Source organism: Ornithorhynchus anatinus, chromosome 5, assembly GCF_004115215.2.
Source record: "Ornithorhynchus anatinus isolate Pmale09 chromosome 5, mOrnAna1.pri.v4, whole genome shotgun sequence".
NCBI classification, from domain to species: domain Eukaryota; kingdom Metazoa; phylum Chordata; class Mammalia; order Monotremata; family Ornithorhynchidae; genus Ornithorhynchus; species Ornithorhynchus anatinus.
The window spans coordinates 102,415,519-102,434,555 of NC_041732.1; the positions used below are offsets into that span (position 1 = coordinate 102,415,519).

At 53.6% G+C, this 19,037-nt stretch overlaps 1 protein-coding gene across 2 annotated transcripts in view; it reads left to right on the forward strand.

Annotated features, from left to right (window-relative positions):
• Window positions 1–1,441: 1,441 nt before the first annotated feature.
• Window positions 1,442–19,037, forward strand: part of LOC100091808 (STAM binding protein) — a 32,688-nt gene continuing 15,092 nt past the window's right edge. The window contains exons 1-4 of one of the 2 annotated variants that reach the window (XM_029066856.2): window positions 1,442–1,465; window positions 12,748–12,973; window positions 15,717–15,792; window positions 16,337–16,432. In XM_029066856.2, the coding sequence (XP_028922689.1) occupies window positions 12,771–12,973; window positions 15,717–15,792; window positions 16,337–16,432 (375 nt within the window). In that variant the 5' untranslated portion in view covers window positions 1,442–1,465; window positions 12,748–12,770. Of the gene's footprint in view, window positions 1,466–12,603; window positions 12,974–15,716; window positions 15,793–16,336; window positions 16,433–19,037 lie in introns of those variants that run through there. The other variant, XM_029066855.2, reaches the window with a different exon arrangement.

Consider the following 19,037-nt stretch of genomic DNA (forward strand, 5'->3'; position numbering starts at 1 on the left):
GCCACTTGTCTGCTGTGTGACCTTGGGCAAGTCACTTCACTTCTCTGGGCCTCCATTCCCTTATCCGGAAAAAGGGGTGGAGACTGTAAGCCCCACGTGGGACCACCCGATCACCTTCTCTCTACCCCAGCACTGTTTGGCACATAGATGGTATTTGTTAAGCACTCATGTGAGAAGCAGTGTGGCTCCGTGGACAGAGCCTGGGCTTGGGAGTCACAGGTCATGGCTTCGAATCCCACCTCTGCCCCTTGTCAGCTGTGTGACTGTGGGCAAGTCACTTCACTTCTCTAGGCCTCAGTTCCCTCATCTGTAAAATGGGGATTAACTGTGAGTTTCACATGGGACAACCTGATGACCCCGTATCTCCCCCAGGGCTTAGAACAGTGCTCTGCACATAGTAAGCGCTTAACAAATACCAACATTATCATTATTATTATTATTAATCCCGACTCTGCCACTTGTCTGCTGTGTGACCTTGGGCGAGTCACTTCACCTCGCTGGGCCTCAGTTCCCTCCTCCGTAAAAATGGGTATTAAAAACTGTGAGCCCCACGTGAGACAACCTGATGCCCCCTGTATCTCCCCCAGCGTTTAGAACGGTGCTCTGCACATAGTAAGCGCTTAACAAATACCAACATTATTATTATTATTATTGAAAATGGGGATTAAAAAATGTGAGCCCCGCGTAGGACCACCTGATGAGCCTGCATCTCCCCCAGCGCTTAGAACAGTGCTCTGCCCAGAGTAAGCGTTTAACAAATACCAACATTATTATTATTATTATTGAAAATGGGGATTAAAAAATGTGAGCCCCGCGTAGGACCACCTGATGAGCCTGCATCTCCCCCAGCGCTTAGAACAGTGCTCTGCCCAGAGTAAGCGCTTAACAAATACCATCGTTACGAAGAGAAGCAGCGTGGCTCAGGGGGAAAACCTGGGCTTGGGAGTCAGAGGTCACGGGTTCGAATCCCGGCTCTGCCCCTTGTCGGCTATGTGACTGTGGGCGAGTCACTTCACTTCTCTGGGCCTCGGTTCCCTCATCTGTCAAATGGGGATGAAGGCTGGGAGCCTCACGTGGGACGACCCGATGACCCTGTATCTCCCCCAGCGCTTAGAACAGCGCTCTGCACAGAGTCAGCGCTTAACAAATACCCACATTATTATTATTATCATTCATTATCACTGCTATTCTTCAGGGTACGGGCTCCTTTAAGAAGCCTCCCTCTCCCTGAGGCGGCGCTTCCCGGTGCGTCTTCCTTTACCAAGATGGCCGCCGCGCCCCGCCTCTTCCCATTGGCCCGAGGGCTGGTTCCCAGGGAGACCGGCACTTCCGCTTCCGGCCCCTCGGAGCCGGCCCACCGCGGGAGCCGGCCCACCGCGGGAGGCGGCCGGCGGCCTGGGGCGGGGCCGGAAGTGACGCGAGGGGGCGGGGCCCAGCAGGCGGCCGAGCCGGAGCCCGGAAGCGGGTGAGTCTCCTGCCTCCCCTCCTCCGCCCGAACGGGGGGCAACCGCATGTTGTGCTCAACGCTGCGGCCCGTTGATATTCGTGGCCGTCTTCCCCGCCCCCGTCGATAATTGTGCTATTTCTTAGGCGCTTCCTCCGCGCCCCGTAATCCTAATAATGCTGGTATTTGTTAAGCGCTTGCTGGGTGCCAAGCACTCTTCTGAGCGCTCTTCTAATCCCTGGGGTGGAGGCAAAGAGGGGTCGGACCCAGGGCCTGTCCCACGTGGGGCTCACAGTCTCCATCCCCGCCGTTCATTAATAATAATAATAATAATAATGATGGTATTTGTTAAGCGTTTACTATGTGCCAAGCACTGTTCTAAACGCTGGGGTGGAGGCAAGGGGGTCGGACCCAGGGCCTGTCCCACGTGGGGCTCACAATCTCCATCCCCGCCGTTTAATAATAATAATAATAATAATAATGGTATTTGTTAAGCGTTTACTATGTGCCCAGCACTGTTCCAAGCGCTGGGGTGGAGGCAAGGAAAGGGGGTTGGACCCAGGGCCTGTCCCACGTGGGGCTCACAGTCTCCATCCCCACCGTTTAATAGTAATAACAATAATAATGATGGTATTAAGCGCTTACTATGTGCCAAGCACTGTTCTAAGCGCTGGGGTGGAGGCAAGGAAAGGGGGTCGGACCCAGGGCCTCACAGTCTCCATCCCCACCGTTTAATAATTCAGTAGCATTTATTGAGCGCTTACTATGTGCAGAGCACTGTACTAAGCGCTTGGAATGAACAAGTGGGCGACAGATAGAGACCATCTCTACCCACTGATGGGGTTACAGTCTAATCAATGATCAATCTAATAATGATGGTATTAAGCGCATACTATGTGCCAAGCACTGTTCTAAGTGCCGGGGGAGACACAGGGTAATCAGGTTGTCCCATGTGGGGCTCACAGTCTTCATCCCCATTTTACAGATGAGGGAACTGAGGCTCAGAGAAGTGAAGTGACTTGCCCAAAGTCACACAGCTGACAAGCGGAGAGGGGATTCGAACCCATGACCTCTGATTCCCCAGCCCAGGCTCTTTCCACTGAGCCACACTGCTCACAGACTGTGAGCCCGTCGTTGGGCAGGGATTGTCTCTATCTGTTGCCCAATTGTACATTCCTAGCGCTTAGTACAGTGCTCTGCAAACAGTAAGCGCTCAATAAATACGATCGAATGAATGAATTGAATGAATGAGGGAACTGAGGCCCGGTGAAGTGACGGGCTCAAGGTCACACGGCAGACAAGCGGTGGAGCCGGGATTAGAACCCCTGACCTTCTGACTCCCAGGCTCGGGCTCTGTCTACTACACCGCGCTCAATAATAATGATGGTATTTGTTAAGTGGTTACACACTGTTCTAAACGCTGGGAGAAATACGAGGTGATCGGATTGTCCCACGTGTGGTGCACAGTCTTCATCCCCATTTTACAGATGAGGGAACTGCGGCCCAGTGAAGTGACTTGCCCAGAGGCACACAGTTGACAAGTGGCAGATCCGGGATTAGAACCCATGGCCTCTGATTCCCAAGCCCGTGCTCTTGTACTCGGTGAGCGCTTACCGTGTACCAGGCGCTGTACTAAACACTCCACTCGCTCGCTCCCGTATCCCTCGGTCGCTCTCGCACCACTATCGCACAGCCCCGGATCACCTCCACCGTCCGCCTCCTTCGCTCTTCCGTTCGAGCCGCTGAACGCCGCCGGCGGAAATCTCTACGCCAGGCTGACCTTGTCTGCTTTAAGTTTGTCCTTTCTTGCCTTAACTCTGCCCTCTCCTCTGCCCGGCAAAACCCTCTCTCTTCCCTTATTGACCCCCGTGCTCGTCCCCCCCGTCAGCTGTTCCGGACATTTAATTCCCTCCTCGGTCCCCCTGTCCCTCCCAGTCCCCCTTCCCTCGCCCTCAACAATCTGGCCACCTACTTCATTGAGAAAATGAACACCATCAGGTCTGAGCTCCCCAAAGTCGCCCCTCTTTTATTCCAGCGCTTAGAACAGTGGTTTGCACATAGTAAGCACTTAAGAAATAACATCATTATTATCCCCCTTCTCTCGACCCCTTCCCGGCACTATCTTCAGACATCTCTCTCCTCTCATGTGCCACCCCCTCCACATGCACATTGGACCCCATTTCCTCGCAATTTATAAAAACTCACCCCTTCCCTCCTCCCTCCTTAACTTCCATCTTCAACCACTCGCTCTCCAACGGCTTCTTCCTCTCTGCCTTCAAACATGTCCGGGTCTCCCCCATCCTAAACTCCCCCCGCTCCCCACCTTGACCCCACAGCCCCCTCCAGTTATGGCCCCATCTCCCGCCTACCCTTCCTCTCCAAACTCCTGAAGCGAGTCGTCTACACTCGCTGCCTCGAATTCCTCTCCTCCAGCTCTGTCCTGGATCCCCTCCGATCTGGCTACCGCCCCCTCCACTCCACTTAAACCGCCCCCTCAAAGGTCACCGATGACTCCCTTCTTGCCAAATCCAACGGCTCCTACTCCGTCCTGATCCACTCGACCTCTCGGCTGCCTTTGACACCGTGGACCGTCCCCTTCTCCTTGCCGCATTATCCAACCTTGGCTTCACGGGCTCCGTCCTCTCCTGGTTCTCCTCCTTATCACTCTGACAGTTCATTCTCGGTCTCCTTTGCGGGCTCCTCCTCTCCCTCCCATCCCCTCACTGTAGGGGTTCCTCAAGGGTCAGTTCTGGGCCCCTTCTGTTCTCCATCTAGACTCCCTTGGAGAACTCATTTGCTCCCGCAGCTTCAGATCTCATCTCTGTGCGGATGACACCCAAATCTACATCTCCTCCCCCGTTCTCCCTCCCTCCCTTTGCGCTCATATCTCCTCCTGCCTCCGGGACGTCTCCACCTGCATGTCCCGCCACCTACAACTCAACATGTCCAAGATTGAGCTCCTCATCTTCCCTCCCGAACCGCGTCCTCTCCCTGACTTCCCCGTCACTGTGGACGGCACCACCATCCTGTCCGTCTCACAAGCCCGCAACCTGGGTGTCATCCTTGACTGCGCTCTCTCATTCACCCCAAACGTCCGATCCGTCATCGAAACCTGCCGCTCTCACCTTCACATTATCGCCGAGATCCGCCCTTTCCTCTCCATCCAAACTGCTACATTGTTGGTACCATCTCTCATCCTATCTCGCCTGGATGACTGTCAGACGCCTCCTTTCTGATCTCCCATCCTCCTGTCTTGCCCCGCTTTGGCCTATACTTCACCCTGCTGCCCGGATTATCTTTCTTCAGAAACGCTCTGGGCCCGTCACCCCTCTCTTCAAAAAACCTATCAACCTTCGCACAAAACAAAAACTCCTCACTCTTGGCTTCAAAGCTGTCCATCCCCTTGCCCCGTCCTACTTCGCCTCCCTTCTCTCCTTCTCCAGCGCAGCCCACACACTCCACTCCTCTGCCGCTCACCTCCTCATGGTGCCTCGTTCTCGCCTGTCCCGCCATCGACCCCCGGCCCACGTCCTCCGGCTGTCCTGGAACGCCCTCCCTCCTCACATCCGCCAAACAATCACACTTCCCCCCTTCAAAGCCCTCCTGAAGGCTCACCTCCTCCAGGAGGCCTTCCCAGACTAAGCCCCCCTTTTCCTCAGCTCCCCTCCCCTTCCCATTTGTATTGATGCCTGTTTACTTGTTTGGATCGATAATTCTATTTATTTATGTAGATGCCTCTTTTCTTGTTTTGATGCCTGTCTCCCCCCTTCTATACTGTTATCCCGGTGTGCGCAGGGATTGTCTCTTTTGCTGAATTGCACTTTCCAAGCGCTTAGCACAGTGCTCTGCACACAGTAAGCGCTCAGTAAATATGACCGAATGAGCTAGATACAAGCAAACCGGGTTAGACGCGTTTTCCCGTTTTACAGTGAGGCAACTGAGGCCCAGAGAACTGTAATAATAATAATGATAACGGTATTAAGTGCTTACTATGTGCCAAGCACTGTTGTAAGCATTGGGGTGGATACAAGGTAATCAGGTTGCCCCACGTGGGGCTCACGTCTTCATCCCCATTTTCCAGATGAGGAAACTGAGGCTCAGAGAAGGGAATTGACCAGCGCAAAGCGGCAGACAAGTGGCAGAGCTGGATTAGAACCCACAACTTTCTTTCTCCCAGGCCCGAGTACTAGCCGCCATGGTGCTTCTCAAATAATGTCTGTTTCTCCCTCTATCAGTCAGTCGTGTTTATTGAGTGCTTACTATGCACCAAGCACTGTTTTAAGCACCAGTGTAGATGCAAAGTAAGTGAGATGGACATATTCTCTGTCCCCCATGAGGCTCACAGTCTCCCCATTTTCCAGGTGAGGGAACTGAGGCACAGAGAAATGAAATGATTTGCCCGAGGTCACACAGCAGACGTCTGTTGCCGAATTGTACATTCCAAGCGCTTAGTACAGTGCTCTGCACATAGTAAGCGCTCAGTAAATACTATTGAATGCATGAATGAACATGGAGTGGAGCTGGAGTTAGAAATCAGGTTGTTTGGACTCCAGGCCCGGGCTCTAGCTGTGCGCCCGTCGTTGGGCAGGGATTGTCTCTATCTGTTGCATTCCAAGCGCATAGTACAGTGCTCTGCCCACAGTAAGCGCTCAATAAATACGATTGAATAAATGAATGAATACAGCACAACAGATTTAGCGGACACATTCCCTGCCCACAGTGAGTTTGCAGTCTAGAGGGGGAGACAGACATTAATATGGAATAAGTAATTTCTAGACTCATTGACTCACGAGATCACTGTGGGCAAGAAACACTTCTACCAACTTCCCTAAACTGTCCTCTCCCGGGCAGTTAGTACAGTGCTCTGCCCACAATAAGCGCTCAATAAATACTACTGATCGATAGAGAAGCAGCGTGGCTTAGTAGAAAGAGCTTGGGAATCAGAGGTGGTGGGTTCTAATTCACTATCCACCACGCCGTGCCGTCTGTTCTAGTGTTCGAGTGTCCTCTTCCCAATGCCTAGTACAGTGTTCTGCACCCAGTTGGCCCTCGATAAGCGGCCAAGCCCGCACTCTCTCCTCGCGGCTAGACCTCGGCCAGGTCCGGCAGAGGGGAAGGGCATCCTGGGGTTGGGACCGGGACCGGGACCGTCCGGTTTAGCCCGGAGCCTCCCTCTAGATCAGACAGGGAACGTGTCTGTCTGTACGGCGCTCTCCCAGGCGCTTAGTACAGTGGTCTGCCCACAATAAGCGCTCACTCAATACGATTGACTGTAATAACAGTCAATAATAGAAGCAGCCTGGCTCAGTGGAAAGAGCATAGGCTTGAGAGTCAGAGGTCATGGGTTCTAATCGCGGCTCCGCCACTTGTCAGCTGTGTGACTTTGGGCAAGTCATTTAACTTCTCTGGGCCTCAGTTGCCTCACCTGTAAAATGAGGATGAAGACTGTGAGCCCCACGTGGGACAACCTGGTTACTTTGAATCCCCCCCAGTGCTCAGAATAGTGCTTGGCACATAGTAAGCACTTAACAGATGCCATTATTATTATTAATATCTGCCCTTCCCTCTCCCCGTTAATCCAGACCCTTCTCTTATCCCGGCTTGCCGACTGCATCAGCCTCCTCGCTGACCTCCCGGCCTCCTGTCTCTCCCCACTCCAGTCCGTACTTCACTCTGCTGCCCGCGTCGTTTTTCCCCAGGAACCTTCGGGACACATTTCCCTGCTCCTCAAAACACTCCAGCAGCTGCCCATCCACCCCCACATCAAACGAAAGCTCCTTCCCATCGGCTTTAAAGCAGTCCACCACCTTGCCCCCTCCTACCTCACCCGGCCCCCCCCCCACATCGCTCCTCTAATAATAATAATAATAATGATGTTGGTATCTGTTAAGCGCTTACTATGTGCAGAGCACTGTTCTAAGCTCTGGGGGAGATACAGGGTCATCAGGTTGTCCCACGTGAGGCTCACACTCTTAATCCCCATTTTAGAGATGAGGGAACTGAGGCACAGAGAAGTTCAATGACTTGCCCACGGTCACCCAGCTGACAAGTGGCAGAGCTGAGATTCGAACCCATGGCCTCTGACTCCCAAGCCCGGGCTCTTTCCACTGAGCCACGCTGCTTCTAATGCCAACCCTGGGCCTCCATCTTCTCTGTCTCACCTCCTACCTCTCGCCCCCATCCTGCCTCCGGCCTGGCACGTGCTCCCTCTTCACATCCAACAGACGATGACTCTTCCCCCCGTTCAAAGCCTTATCCAAGGCCCACCTCCTCCAAGAGGCCTTCCCTGGCTAAGCCCTCCTTTCCTCTTCTCCCACTCCCTCCCGCGTCGCCCTCGCGCTGGGATCGGCCCCCTTTATTCACCCCTCAACGCTTACGTATTCGTATTCGTAACTTATCCCACCTTCCCTTTCTCCCTTCTCATCGACCCCCTCTTCCTTTCCTCCTTTTTCCCCTTATTTCCTCTAAGCCGGGAGCTCGTGGTGGGCAGGGAATATGCCTGTTCTACCGCTCTGTTGTCCTCTCCCAAGCGCTCAGTACAGCGGTCTGCACGCAGTAAGCGCTCAGTGAACGCGACTGATTGATTAAGGGTCGCGGGGAGAGAGTGGAAGGGAAAGGAGAGCAGTTTGTCGGAGGGGCAGAATTGAGAGCTGCCGTTCAGAGTTCTCATCGGTGCCAATCTCTGCCCCCCTAAGCTCAGCCAGGCTCCCTGACAACCCAGATCCTCAGTCGGCAGCACGGGCCAACCTTCTCCGATTTACTTCGGTCACAGATTTTTCGTTTCCAGTTCTACCTGACGTAAGCGCTCAGTACAGTGCTTGGCACACAGTAAGCGCTTAATAAGTGTGATTGAATATATGTGCCTTTTAATTCGATCCTGAGCCAGCCTAAGAATCCCCAACTCACCTAGAGCAGTCGATCAGTAAATCAGTGATGGACAAGGAGCCCTCAACGTAGTCATGGTAATTTAGTAATGGTATTTATTTGAGCGCTTATTATGTGCAGAGCATTGTCGTGGATAGAGTTTGGGTCTGGGAGTCTGAAGGTTGTGGGTTCTAATCCCTGCTCTTCCACTTGCCCGCTGTGTGACCTTGGGCAAGTCGCTTCGCTTCTCTGGACCTCAGTTCCCTCGTCTGTGAAAGGGGGGATTAAGATAGCGAATGCCATGGGGCGCAGGGACTGTGTCCAACCTGATTTGCTTGTGTGCGATAATGATGACGATGGTATTTGTTAAGCGCTGACTATGTGCCGGGCACTGTTCTAACCGCTGGGGTAGATACAAGGTAATGAGGTTGTCCCACATGGGGCTCACGGTCTTCATCCCCATTTTACGGATGAGGGAACTGAAGCACAGAGAAGTTGAGACTCGCCCAAGGTCACGCGGCAGACAGTTGGCGGAGCCAGGATTAGAACCCACGTCCTCTGACTCCGAAGCCCGGGCTCTTTCCACTAATCCCCGCCGCTCCAGTGTTTAGCACGGTACCTGGTACACAGTCGGTGCTTAACAAAGACCAGAATGACTGTTAAGTGCTGGGGTAGATCCAAGTTAATCAGAGTGAACACAGTCCCTGTCCCACATGGGGCTCATATTCTTCTCCCCACTTTACAGATGATGGTGATGGCATTTGTTAAGCACTTACTATGTGCCAAGCACTGTTCTAAGCATCGGGGGGGTGGTACAAGGAGATCAGGTTGTCCCACAAGGGGCTCACAGTCTTAATCCCCATTTCCCAGATGAGGGAACTGAGGCCAGAGAAATGAAGCGACTTGCCCAAAGTCCCACAGCGGACAAGCCGCGATCGGAACCCAGGTCCTTCTGACTCCCAGGCCCGGGCTCTAGCCACTAAACCAGAGTGCTGTACTGAGCGCTGGGTAGAGCTCAACATGCCGGATTTGGTAGACGAGTCATTCGTTCGTTCAGTCGTAGGTATTGAGCGCTTACTATGTGCAGAGCACTGTACTAAGCGCTTGGAATGGACAATTAGGCAACAGATAGAGACGATCCCCGCCCAATAACGGGCTCACGATCTAAAGTCCCCTGTCCACAAGGAGGCTGGTAAGTCTACAGTCTTGAGCAACATCAATTGAGGGCTTCCTCGATGCGGGAGTGGATTGTGATCTGAATTAAAACTACTAGAACAGTTGGGTTTTTTGTGCTATCTCCTAGGCGCTCACCGTGTGTCAAGAAATCAATCCATCAGTGGTATTTTTTGAGCACCTACTGTGTGCAGAGCACCGTACTAGGCTCTTGGGAGAGGTCAGTACCAGAGAGCACCGTTCTAAGAGCTGGGGTAGTTAATCAGTTTGGCCCAGGCCCTGTCCTACACAGGATTCGCAGTCCAAGCAAGAGGGAGGACAGGTATTGAATCCCCATTTTACAGTTGAGGAAACTGAGGCCCAGAGCTGTGAAGTGACTTGCCCAAGGTCACACAGGAGGACACGTGGCCGAGTCGGGATTAGCACCCGAGTCGTCTGACTCCCAGGCCCGGGCTCTTTCCACTAGGCCACGCTGCTTCTCAGTCCATCTGCTGGGAAAGAGTCCGTCAGGCAGTATTTAGTGAGCAGCTACTGAGTGCAGAGCACTGCGTTAAACGCTCAGGAGAGAACCCCAAAAGGCAGGCAGGTTTTCTGCCCTCAAAAGCATCTGTCGGGGGAGCAGGCAAACGCAACAAACTGACAATAGTAGCCACAGGAGAAATGTCATGGTGTCTTGTTACACAGTGAATTGCTTCAAGAGGGTGCTCAGTAAATACTACTAATACTAATAGTGTTGGCATTTGTTAAGCGCTTACTATGTGCGAAGCATTGTTCTAAGCGTTAGGGGGATACAAGGTGATCAGGTTGTCCCACAAGGGGCTCACAGTCTTCATCCCCATTTTGCAGATGAGGTAACTGAGGCACAGAGAAGTGAAGTGACCTGCCCAAAGTCACACAGCTGACAAACGGCGGAGCTGGGATTTGAACCCATGATCTGTGACTCCCCAGCCCGGGCTCTTTCCACTGAGCCACACTGCTTCTCTAAAGGAATATTAGTATTTAGTATTAGTATTTAGTATTAGTCTCTAAATACTAAAGGAGAAGGAGACTGGGCCTGGGACTCAGAGGACCTGGAGCAGTGTCGCCTAGTGGATAGAGCCCGGGCCTGGGAGCCAGAAGGACCTGGGTTCCAATCCTGGCCCCTCCACTTCTCTGCTGTGTGACCTTGGCCAAGTCACTTCACCTCTCTGTGCCTCAGTTCCTTCATCTGTCAAATGGGGTTGAAGACTGTGAGCCCTCTGTGGGATAAGGAGAACCTTGGGCAAGTCACTTCATGTCTCTGTGCCTCAGTGCCCTCATCTTTCAAATGGGGTTCATTCGTTCATTCAATAGTATTTATTGAGCGCTTACTGTGTGCAGAACACTGTACTAAGCGCTTGGAATGGACAAATCGGTAACAGATAGAGACAGTCCTGCCCTTTGACAGGGTTACAGTCTAATCGGAGTGGAAGACTGGGAGCCCTCTCTGGGACAGGGACTGTGTCCAACCCGATTACCTTGTTTCTGCCTTAGTGCTTAGTGCCTGGAAGATAGTAAGCGCTTAGCAAATACCATAATATAATAATAATAATCCCAGCTCTTCGCCTCCCTGCTACGTGACCTCAGATAAATCATTTCCCTTCTCCAGACTTCGATGTCCTCATCTGTAAAGGTGTGGGTAACGTCCCAGGTCTCCCTCCCCCTTAACCCGGGAGCCCCACGTGGGACGGGGACGGTGTCCGACCCGACGATCTCGTCTCGATCCCGGCGCTTAGCACAGAGTCTGGCACGTGGTCCGCCCCAGACGAGGCCCACAGTCGCCGTGACGGCCGTGATTCCTAAATACGTGACGTGGTCAGAGCGAGCGAAGGACGGGACGAGTGGCTACACGCCCTGGTCCCGGCCGGACCGTGGCCGCCAAACGGCCACCCTCTCCCCGACCTTCCCGATTCGGCCCGGCCCTCCGATCCCTCCGGATGGGAAATCTCCCCGGAGAGGGAGGCCCCTCCCGGGAGACCCCCGAGCCCCGCGGCGGGCCGGGCCTCGGCCCCCGGCCCCACGGTACGTCCCGGACCCTCCGGGATCCCGACTCTGGGGTTTGGATCCCCAGCGCGAGGGGCAGCCGGGGGGCCGTCCGATCGATCGGCTGGCGGGACGCGACATGGCTCCTCTTCAGCCTCTGGTCCCGAGGCCCGTGGCCCTCCGCTTCCCTCCCTGCGATCCCCCGATCCCCTCCGCTTCCCTTTCTGGACTTGCATCCAAACTGCTACCGTGTTGATCCAGGCATTTATCCCGTCCGGCCCTGATGACCATATAATAATAATAATGTTGGTATTTGTTAAGCGCTTACTATGTGCAGAGCACTGTTCTAAGCGCTGGGAGAGATACAGGGTCATCAGGTTGTCCCACGTGAGGCTCACAGTCTTCATCCCCATTTTACAGATGAGGGAACTGAGGCACAGAGAAGGTGAGTGACTTGCCCACAGTCAGCTGAGAAGTGGCAGAGCCAGGATCAGAACCCATGATCTCTGACTCCCAAGCCCGGGCTCTTTCCACTGAGCCACGCTGCTTCATATCCACCTCCTTGCCGACCGCCCTGCCTCCCGTCTCTCCCGACTCCAGTCTGTATTTCACTCTGCTGCCCAGATCATTTTTCTACGAAAACGTTCGGACCACGTTTCCCCGCTCCTCGAGAACCACCAGCTATTGCCCCTCCACCCCCGCCTCAAACGGAAACTCCTCACCGTCGGCTTCGGAACCTTCAATCCCCTTGCTCCCTCCTGTCTCACCTCACCGCTTTCCGACTCCGCCCCAGCCCTCACCCGCTGCTCCTCTAATGCCATCCTCCTCGCCGGGCCTCCGTCTCGTCTATCTCGCCGCCGACCTCTCGTCCACATCCCGCCTCTGGCCCGGAAGGCCCTCCCTCCTCAGATCCTCCAGACGCTGACTCTTCCCCCCCTTCTGAGCCTTACTGAAGGCCCGTCTCCTCCAAGAGGCCTTCCCAGACTAAGCCCCACCTTTCTTCTTCTCCCGTTCCCTTCTGCGTCGCCCCGACTGGCTCCCTTTCTTATGGCTCCCACACCACTTACGTCCGTCTCCGTCATTGATTTCTATTAACGTCTCTCTCCCCTTCTAGCCTGTCAGCTCGTCGTGGGCGGGGGATGTGTCTGTTCGTTGTCCCGTCGCCCTCTCCCAAACGCTCGGTCCCGTGCCGTGCACCCGGCGAGCCCTCGGTAGAGACGATTGAATGATTGAAGTCGGTCCGGGCCCTCTGCCTCCCTCCCCAGCGTGCGTCCGTCCGGTGGCCGCGATGCCCGACCACGGGGACGAGAGCCTCCCTCCGGAGGAGAGGGTGCGGGCCCTCATCCAGGTGGGCAGCGACGTGGAGGTCAACGACCACATCCCCCCGCGACGCTATTTCCGCTCGGGCGTGGAGATCATAAGGATGGCCACCGTCTACTTGGAGGAGGGAAACACGGAGCGGGCCTTCATCTTGTACAACAAGTATATCACGTAAGAGGCCCTCCATCCCCCCGTCCCCCAATTCCCTCCGCTCGGCAGGGCCCAGCCCCGGTCCTCCCCACCCCTTCTATTTTTTTTCTTATACATTCAGTCGTATTTATCGAACCCTTAATAATAATAACTATAGTATTTGTTAAGCACTTATGTTCTAAGCGCTGGGGTAGACACAAGCTAATCAGGATGGACACAGCCCCGTCCCACGTGGGGCTCCCTGTCTTCATCCCCGTTTGACAGATGAGGGGACTGAGGCGCGGAGAAGTGAAACGACTTGCTTCAGGTCACGCAGCAGACGAGTGGCAGAGCCGTGATTGGAACCCACATCCTCTGACTCCCAAGGCCGGGCTCTCGCCACTAGATAATGCTGCTTCTCCTACTGGGTGCAAAGCGCTGTATTATGGTATTTGTTAAGCGCTTACTATGTGCCCGGCGCTGTACTAAGCGCTGGGGCAGGTGCAAGCCAGTCGGGTCGGACACAGTCCGTGTCCCCCATGGGGCTCACAGTCTCAATCTCCATTTTACAGATGAGGGAACTGAGGCATGGAGTAGTGAAATGAATCGCCCAGGGCCATACAGCAGCCAAGTGGCAGAACCAGAGTGAGAATCCTGGTCCTGACTTCCAAGCCCCGGGCCGTATCCGCTAGGCCACCCTCCCTTCCTCTAATTATAGTAATCGGCGGGACCCGTCAGTTCTTAGTCCGTGGCGAGCACTGTACTGAGCACCAGGGTAGGAGCAATCGTCGGGTCAGACGCAGTTCCCGCCCCAGAGGATGCTCACGGTCTAAAGAGGAGGGAGAACCAGTAATAATAATAATGTCGGTATTTGTTAAGTGCTTACTATGTGCAGAGCACTGTTCTAAGCGGTGGGGTAGATTCAGTGTGGCGCAGTGGAAAGAGCACGGGCTTTGGAGTCAGGGCTCATGAGTTCGAATCCCAGCTCTGCCACTTGTCAGCTGTGGGACTGTGGGCAAGTCACTTCACTTCTCTGTGCCTCAGTTCCCTCATCTGTAAAATGGGGATTAAGACTGTGAGCCCTACGTGGGACAACCTGATTCCCCTGTGTCTACCCCAGCGCTTAGAACAGTGCTCTGCACATAGTAAGCGCTTAACAAATACCAACATTATTATTCAGGGTGATCAGTTGTCCCACGTGAGGCTCACACTCTTAATCCCCATTTTACAGATGAGGGAACTGAGGCACGGAGAGGTTAAGTGACTTGCCCACAGTCACACAGCTGACAAGTGGCAGAGTGGGAATTCGAACCCAGGAACTCTGACTCCCAAGCCCGGGTACTGAATATCCGCCCCCCTACACCCATTGCACTAAGCAGAAGCCACATGACCCAGTGGATGGAGCATGGGCCTGGGAGTCAGAGTGCTTGGAACGGTGCTTAGCACACAGTAAGCGCTTAACAAATACCGTTATGGTTATTCTAATCCCACCTCCGCCACTTGTCTGCTGTGTGACCTTGGGCAAGTCACTTCACTTCTCTGGGCCTCAGTTCCCTAATCTGAAAAATGGAGATTACCAACCCGATCACCTTGCATGCACCCCAGGGTTTAGACAGGGCCCGACACATAATGAGCACTTAATGAACACCATAATGATCATTATTATTACAGTGTAATACTTGGGTAGGCGCCATCCCCACTCACAAGGAGCTTGTGAAACACTTTCTGTGTGCCAAGCACTGGGCTAAGCACTAAGCAGCTAGATCAGGCAGTCTCTTTTCCACGTGGGGCACAGGTCACGAATGTCAGGGTTTACTGTTGGGTTGTACTTTCCCACGTGCTTAGTCCGGTGTTCTGTACACAGTAAGCGTTTAATAAGTACAATTGAGTGAATCTCTAAATAAGTTCATCTCTCCTCCAAGCGCCCTTCCCCGATGAAGTCGGAGGTCATGGGTTCTAATCCCGGCTCCGCCACCTGCCAGCTGTGTGACTTTGGGCAAGTCACTTAACTTCTTGGTACCTCAGTTCCCTCATCTGTAAAATGGGGATTAAGAGTGTGAGCCTCACGTGGGACAACCTGATTATCCCGTATCTACCCCAGCGCTTACAACAGTGCTGGGCACATAGTAAGCGCTTAACAAATACCAACATTATTATGAAGCCCCTTTTCCCAGTCTCGCTCTCCCTTCTGCATCATCCGTGCGCTTGGTTCTGTGACCCTTGGACATTCGGCATTTGCCCCGCTCCCAAACCCACAGCACTTTATGTGCGTATCTTTTAAATTATATATTATGTATTGTTTCTGTGATATCCATCTCTCCCTCTAGACTGGCAGTGCGTTACGGGCGGAGAACGTGCCTGCCAGTTCCGTCGTATTGTCCTCTCCCAGGCGCTCAGTACATTCATTCATTCATTGTCGTATTTATTGAGCGCTTACTATGTGCAGAGCATTGTACTAAGCACTTGGTAGAGGACAGTAGAACAGTCAACAGGCACATTCTCTGCCCACAGCGGGCTCACAGTCGAGCGGGGGGAGACGGACATTAATAGAAATGAGTAAATGACAGATACGGACGTGAGTGCTGTGGGGCTGGGCCGGGGGGATGAACGCAGGGAGCAGGTCAGGGCGACGCGTTGCACATAGTAAGCGCTCGATAAATAGCACCGACGGATCGATCGATTGCCACCCTCAGCCCAGCCCGACAGACGGGAGTTGTCGGGTCCCCGGGCCCGTTAGTGGCCTTTCCCTGAATAAACGCCCCCGGCCCCGATTTCCTCTCCTTAGGTTGTTCATCGAGAAGCTGCCCAAACATCGGGACTACAAAACCGTCAACATCCCGGAGAAGAAAGAGACCATAAAGGTGAGCACTGGGGCCGCCTCGATTTTCCCGGCAATCTGCCTCACCGGAAAGCTTCGAGGGGGCACCGTCTTTTCACCAGCATCAGATTCCACCCTTTGTAATTCCCCCTCTGCTTATATACCATAGTCTAGAAACCTCCGACTCCCTGGCTCAGGAGTCCCATCGGCCTCCAAGGCCAAGAAGGATTTTTCACGTCTGTTGTTTTTGAAAATTGACTCTAGGCATTGCCCATCTGCATTGGATTTTCCAAATGGGTCCATCTCCCTAATAATAATAATGATAAATTGTGGTACTGGTTTAAGCACTTACTACCTGCTAAGCGCTGAGCTGGAAGCCAGCAAATTGGGTTGGACACAGTCCCTATCCCCATTTTCCAGATGAGGGAACGGAGGCCCAGAGAAGTAAAGCGAGCTGCCCAGGGTCACACAGCTGACATGGAGCAGAGCCAGAATTAGAACCCATGGCCTTCTGATTCCCAGGCTCAGGCTCTACCCGCCAGGCCGTGTTGCTTCTCCTGACACTCCATTTGCATTTTGTGTCCCAGAAGCTGAAAGAGATTGCATTTCCCAAAGCGGAGGAGCTGAAGAAGGAGCTGTTGACACGCTACACCAAAGAGTTTGCCGAATATAACGGGAGAAAGGTCAGTAGCGGTAATCATACTACTAATAATAGTGGTATTTGTTAAGCGCTTCTTCTGTGTCAAGCGCCATCTTAAATGATGGGTTAGAGATGATATAATCGGGTTGGACAGAGTACCGGTGGGAAAACGGGTATTGAATCCCCATTTTAGAATTGAGGAAACGGAGGCCCAGAGAAGTGAAATGACTTGCCCAAGGTCACACAGCAGGCAAGTGGCAGTGCCGGGATCAGAACCTACGTCCTCTGACTCCTGGGCCCGTGCTCCTTCCACTAGGCCACACTGCTTCCAGTCTTCTGGGGCTGCTAGACTCTGCCCCGTCTTCTCACAGTGGTGCCTTCCAGACAGTGAGCTTCAGTAAATACCACTGATCAATCGATCGATTGATTGATGGATGTTGGAACGGGTCGGGCGGCCGCTACTAAGCAGCGCACGCGAAAGGGTACCTGCTTTGCCCAAGGGGAAGATCAAGCTAAGTGGACAGAGCCCAAGGCAGCCTCTGAATAACGATAAAAATAATAGTATTTCTTACGAATACAAAATGCTACGTAATAATAATGGTACTGGTTAAGCGCTTGCTATGTGCCAAGCACTGTTCTAAGCGCCGGATGCCACGCACTGTACTAAGCGCTGGGGTAGCTTCAAGATAATCAGGTCCCACTTGGGGCTCACAGCCTAAGAGGGAGGGGGAACGGGTAATGAGTCCCCGTTTTGCAGATGAGGGAACTGAGGCCTAGAATAGTAAAGCGAGCCCGGGCTTGGGAGTCAGAGGTCATGGGTTCGCATGCCGGCTCTGCCACCTGTCAGCTGTGTGGCTTTGGGCAAGTCACTTCACTTCTCCGTGCCTCAGTTACCCCATCTGGAAAACGGGGGTTAACTGTGAGCCTCACGTGGGACAACCTGATTACCCGGTATCTCCCCCAGTGCTTAGAACAGTGCTCTGCACATAGTAAGCGCTTAACAGATACCAACATTATTATGATTCTTATCATTAAAGTGATTTGCCCAAGGTCCCACGGCAGACAGTGGAGGAGCTGGGATTAGAACCCAGGTCCTCCAACTCTGAGTCCCGGGCTCTGTCCACTAGGCCGCACTGCTTCTGAATGAATAGGAATCCAAGTTCCAGTGCTTGGCACGTAGTGAGCGCTTAACAGGAAGCCCAATTAGGAGACTTGAAGGACAGCGCTATCTAACCCAGGTCAGGACGAGACCCCCGTCCCCTCTCCTCCCCCATCCCCCGAGGGGGTAGTGGGGCAATTCCCCGGTCTTCACGGAGTCGTGGGGCTCCGCTTTGGTTTGTGTGTGGCTTGACTCTGGCACGGGCCTCTAGCTCCCAGATAGGCACAAGTCCATCAGAGCCAGGTCCCACATCTGGAGAAGTAGGAAGAAGAAGAATGATGGCGATACTAAGCGCTTACTCTGGCTCAAGCACCGGGGTAGGTACGAGCTCATCAGGTTGGACGCAGTCCCCGGCCCTCGTGGGGCTCACGGTCTTCATCCCCGTTTTACAGATGAGGGACCGGAGGCCCAGAGAAGTGACTTGGCCGTGGTCCCACAGCAGACACGTGGCGGAGCCGGGATTAGAACCCGGGGCCTCCTGGCTCCCAGGCCCGGGCTGTAGCCGCTAGGCCGCTCTGCTAGCGTAGGCAGCCTTCCCGTCGGCCTGAGGCAAGGGGGCAGTGAGAAGCCTGCCCATCGGCGGTCGGGTTATGGGCCCGCCCCACCTGCCACGATGGCCAGCGGGATTGATGGCGTGAGGCCCGGGGACGCAAAGGGTTTCTGGGGAAAAAAGCCAACAATTTAGGTCTGCGGCAGACTGTCTCCCCAGTGGAATCTCCTCATGGGTAAGGATTATTATCAGTAGTAGTAGTAATAATAATAATAATAATTTAAAAAAAATGGTATTTAAGTGCTTACTGCGTGCCCAGCACCAACCTAAGAACTAGGGTAGATAAAAGATAATCAGGTTGGACACAGTCCCTGCCCGACATAAAAATAATAATAATAATAATTCTGGTATTTGTTAAGCACTTAGTATGCGCCAGGCACTGTACTAAGTGTCGGGGTGGATACAAGCAAAGCAGGTTGGACACAGTATCCGTCCCACGTGGGGCTCACAGACTTAATCCCCATTTTCCAGATGAGGAAACTGAGGCCCAGAGAAGTGAAGTGACTTCCCCAAGGTCACACAGCAGACAAGCGACCGAACCGGGAGTAGAACCCACGACCTCCGGCTCCCAGGCCCCCTCTCTTGCCACTAGGCCCTTGGGATCTTTACCTCCACTCTACCCGTCCAAATACTCGGTAGAGTGTTCTGCACTCACTAGGCGCTCAGTTGATTAGAAACCCTTGTAGGATTCCAAGTTATAGAACCCATCGATCTATCGGTAGTATTTATTAAGTGCCCTCTGCGTGCAGAGCGCCGTACCGAGCGCTTGGGAGAGGACGGTGTGTCAGAGTTGGTTGGTGGCCACGTTCCCCCCCCCCCACCGCGAGCTCACGGTGTAGAGGGGTAGACGGATGTTAATAGAAATAAATGACGGATGTGCCCGTAATTGCTGGGAGGGAGCCCATCCCTAACTCCCACGCTTTTTTCCCACGACAGCCA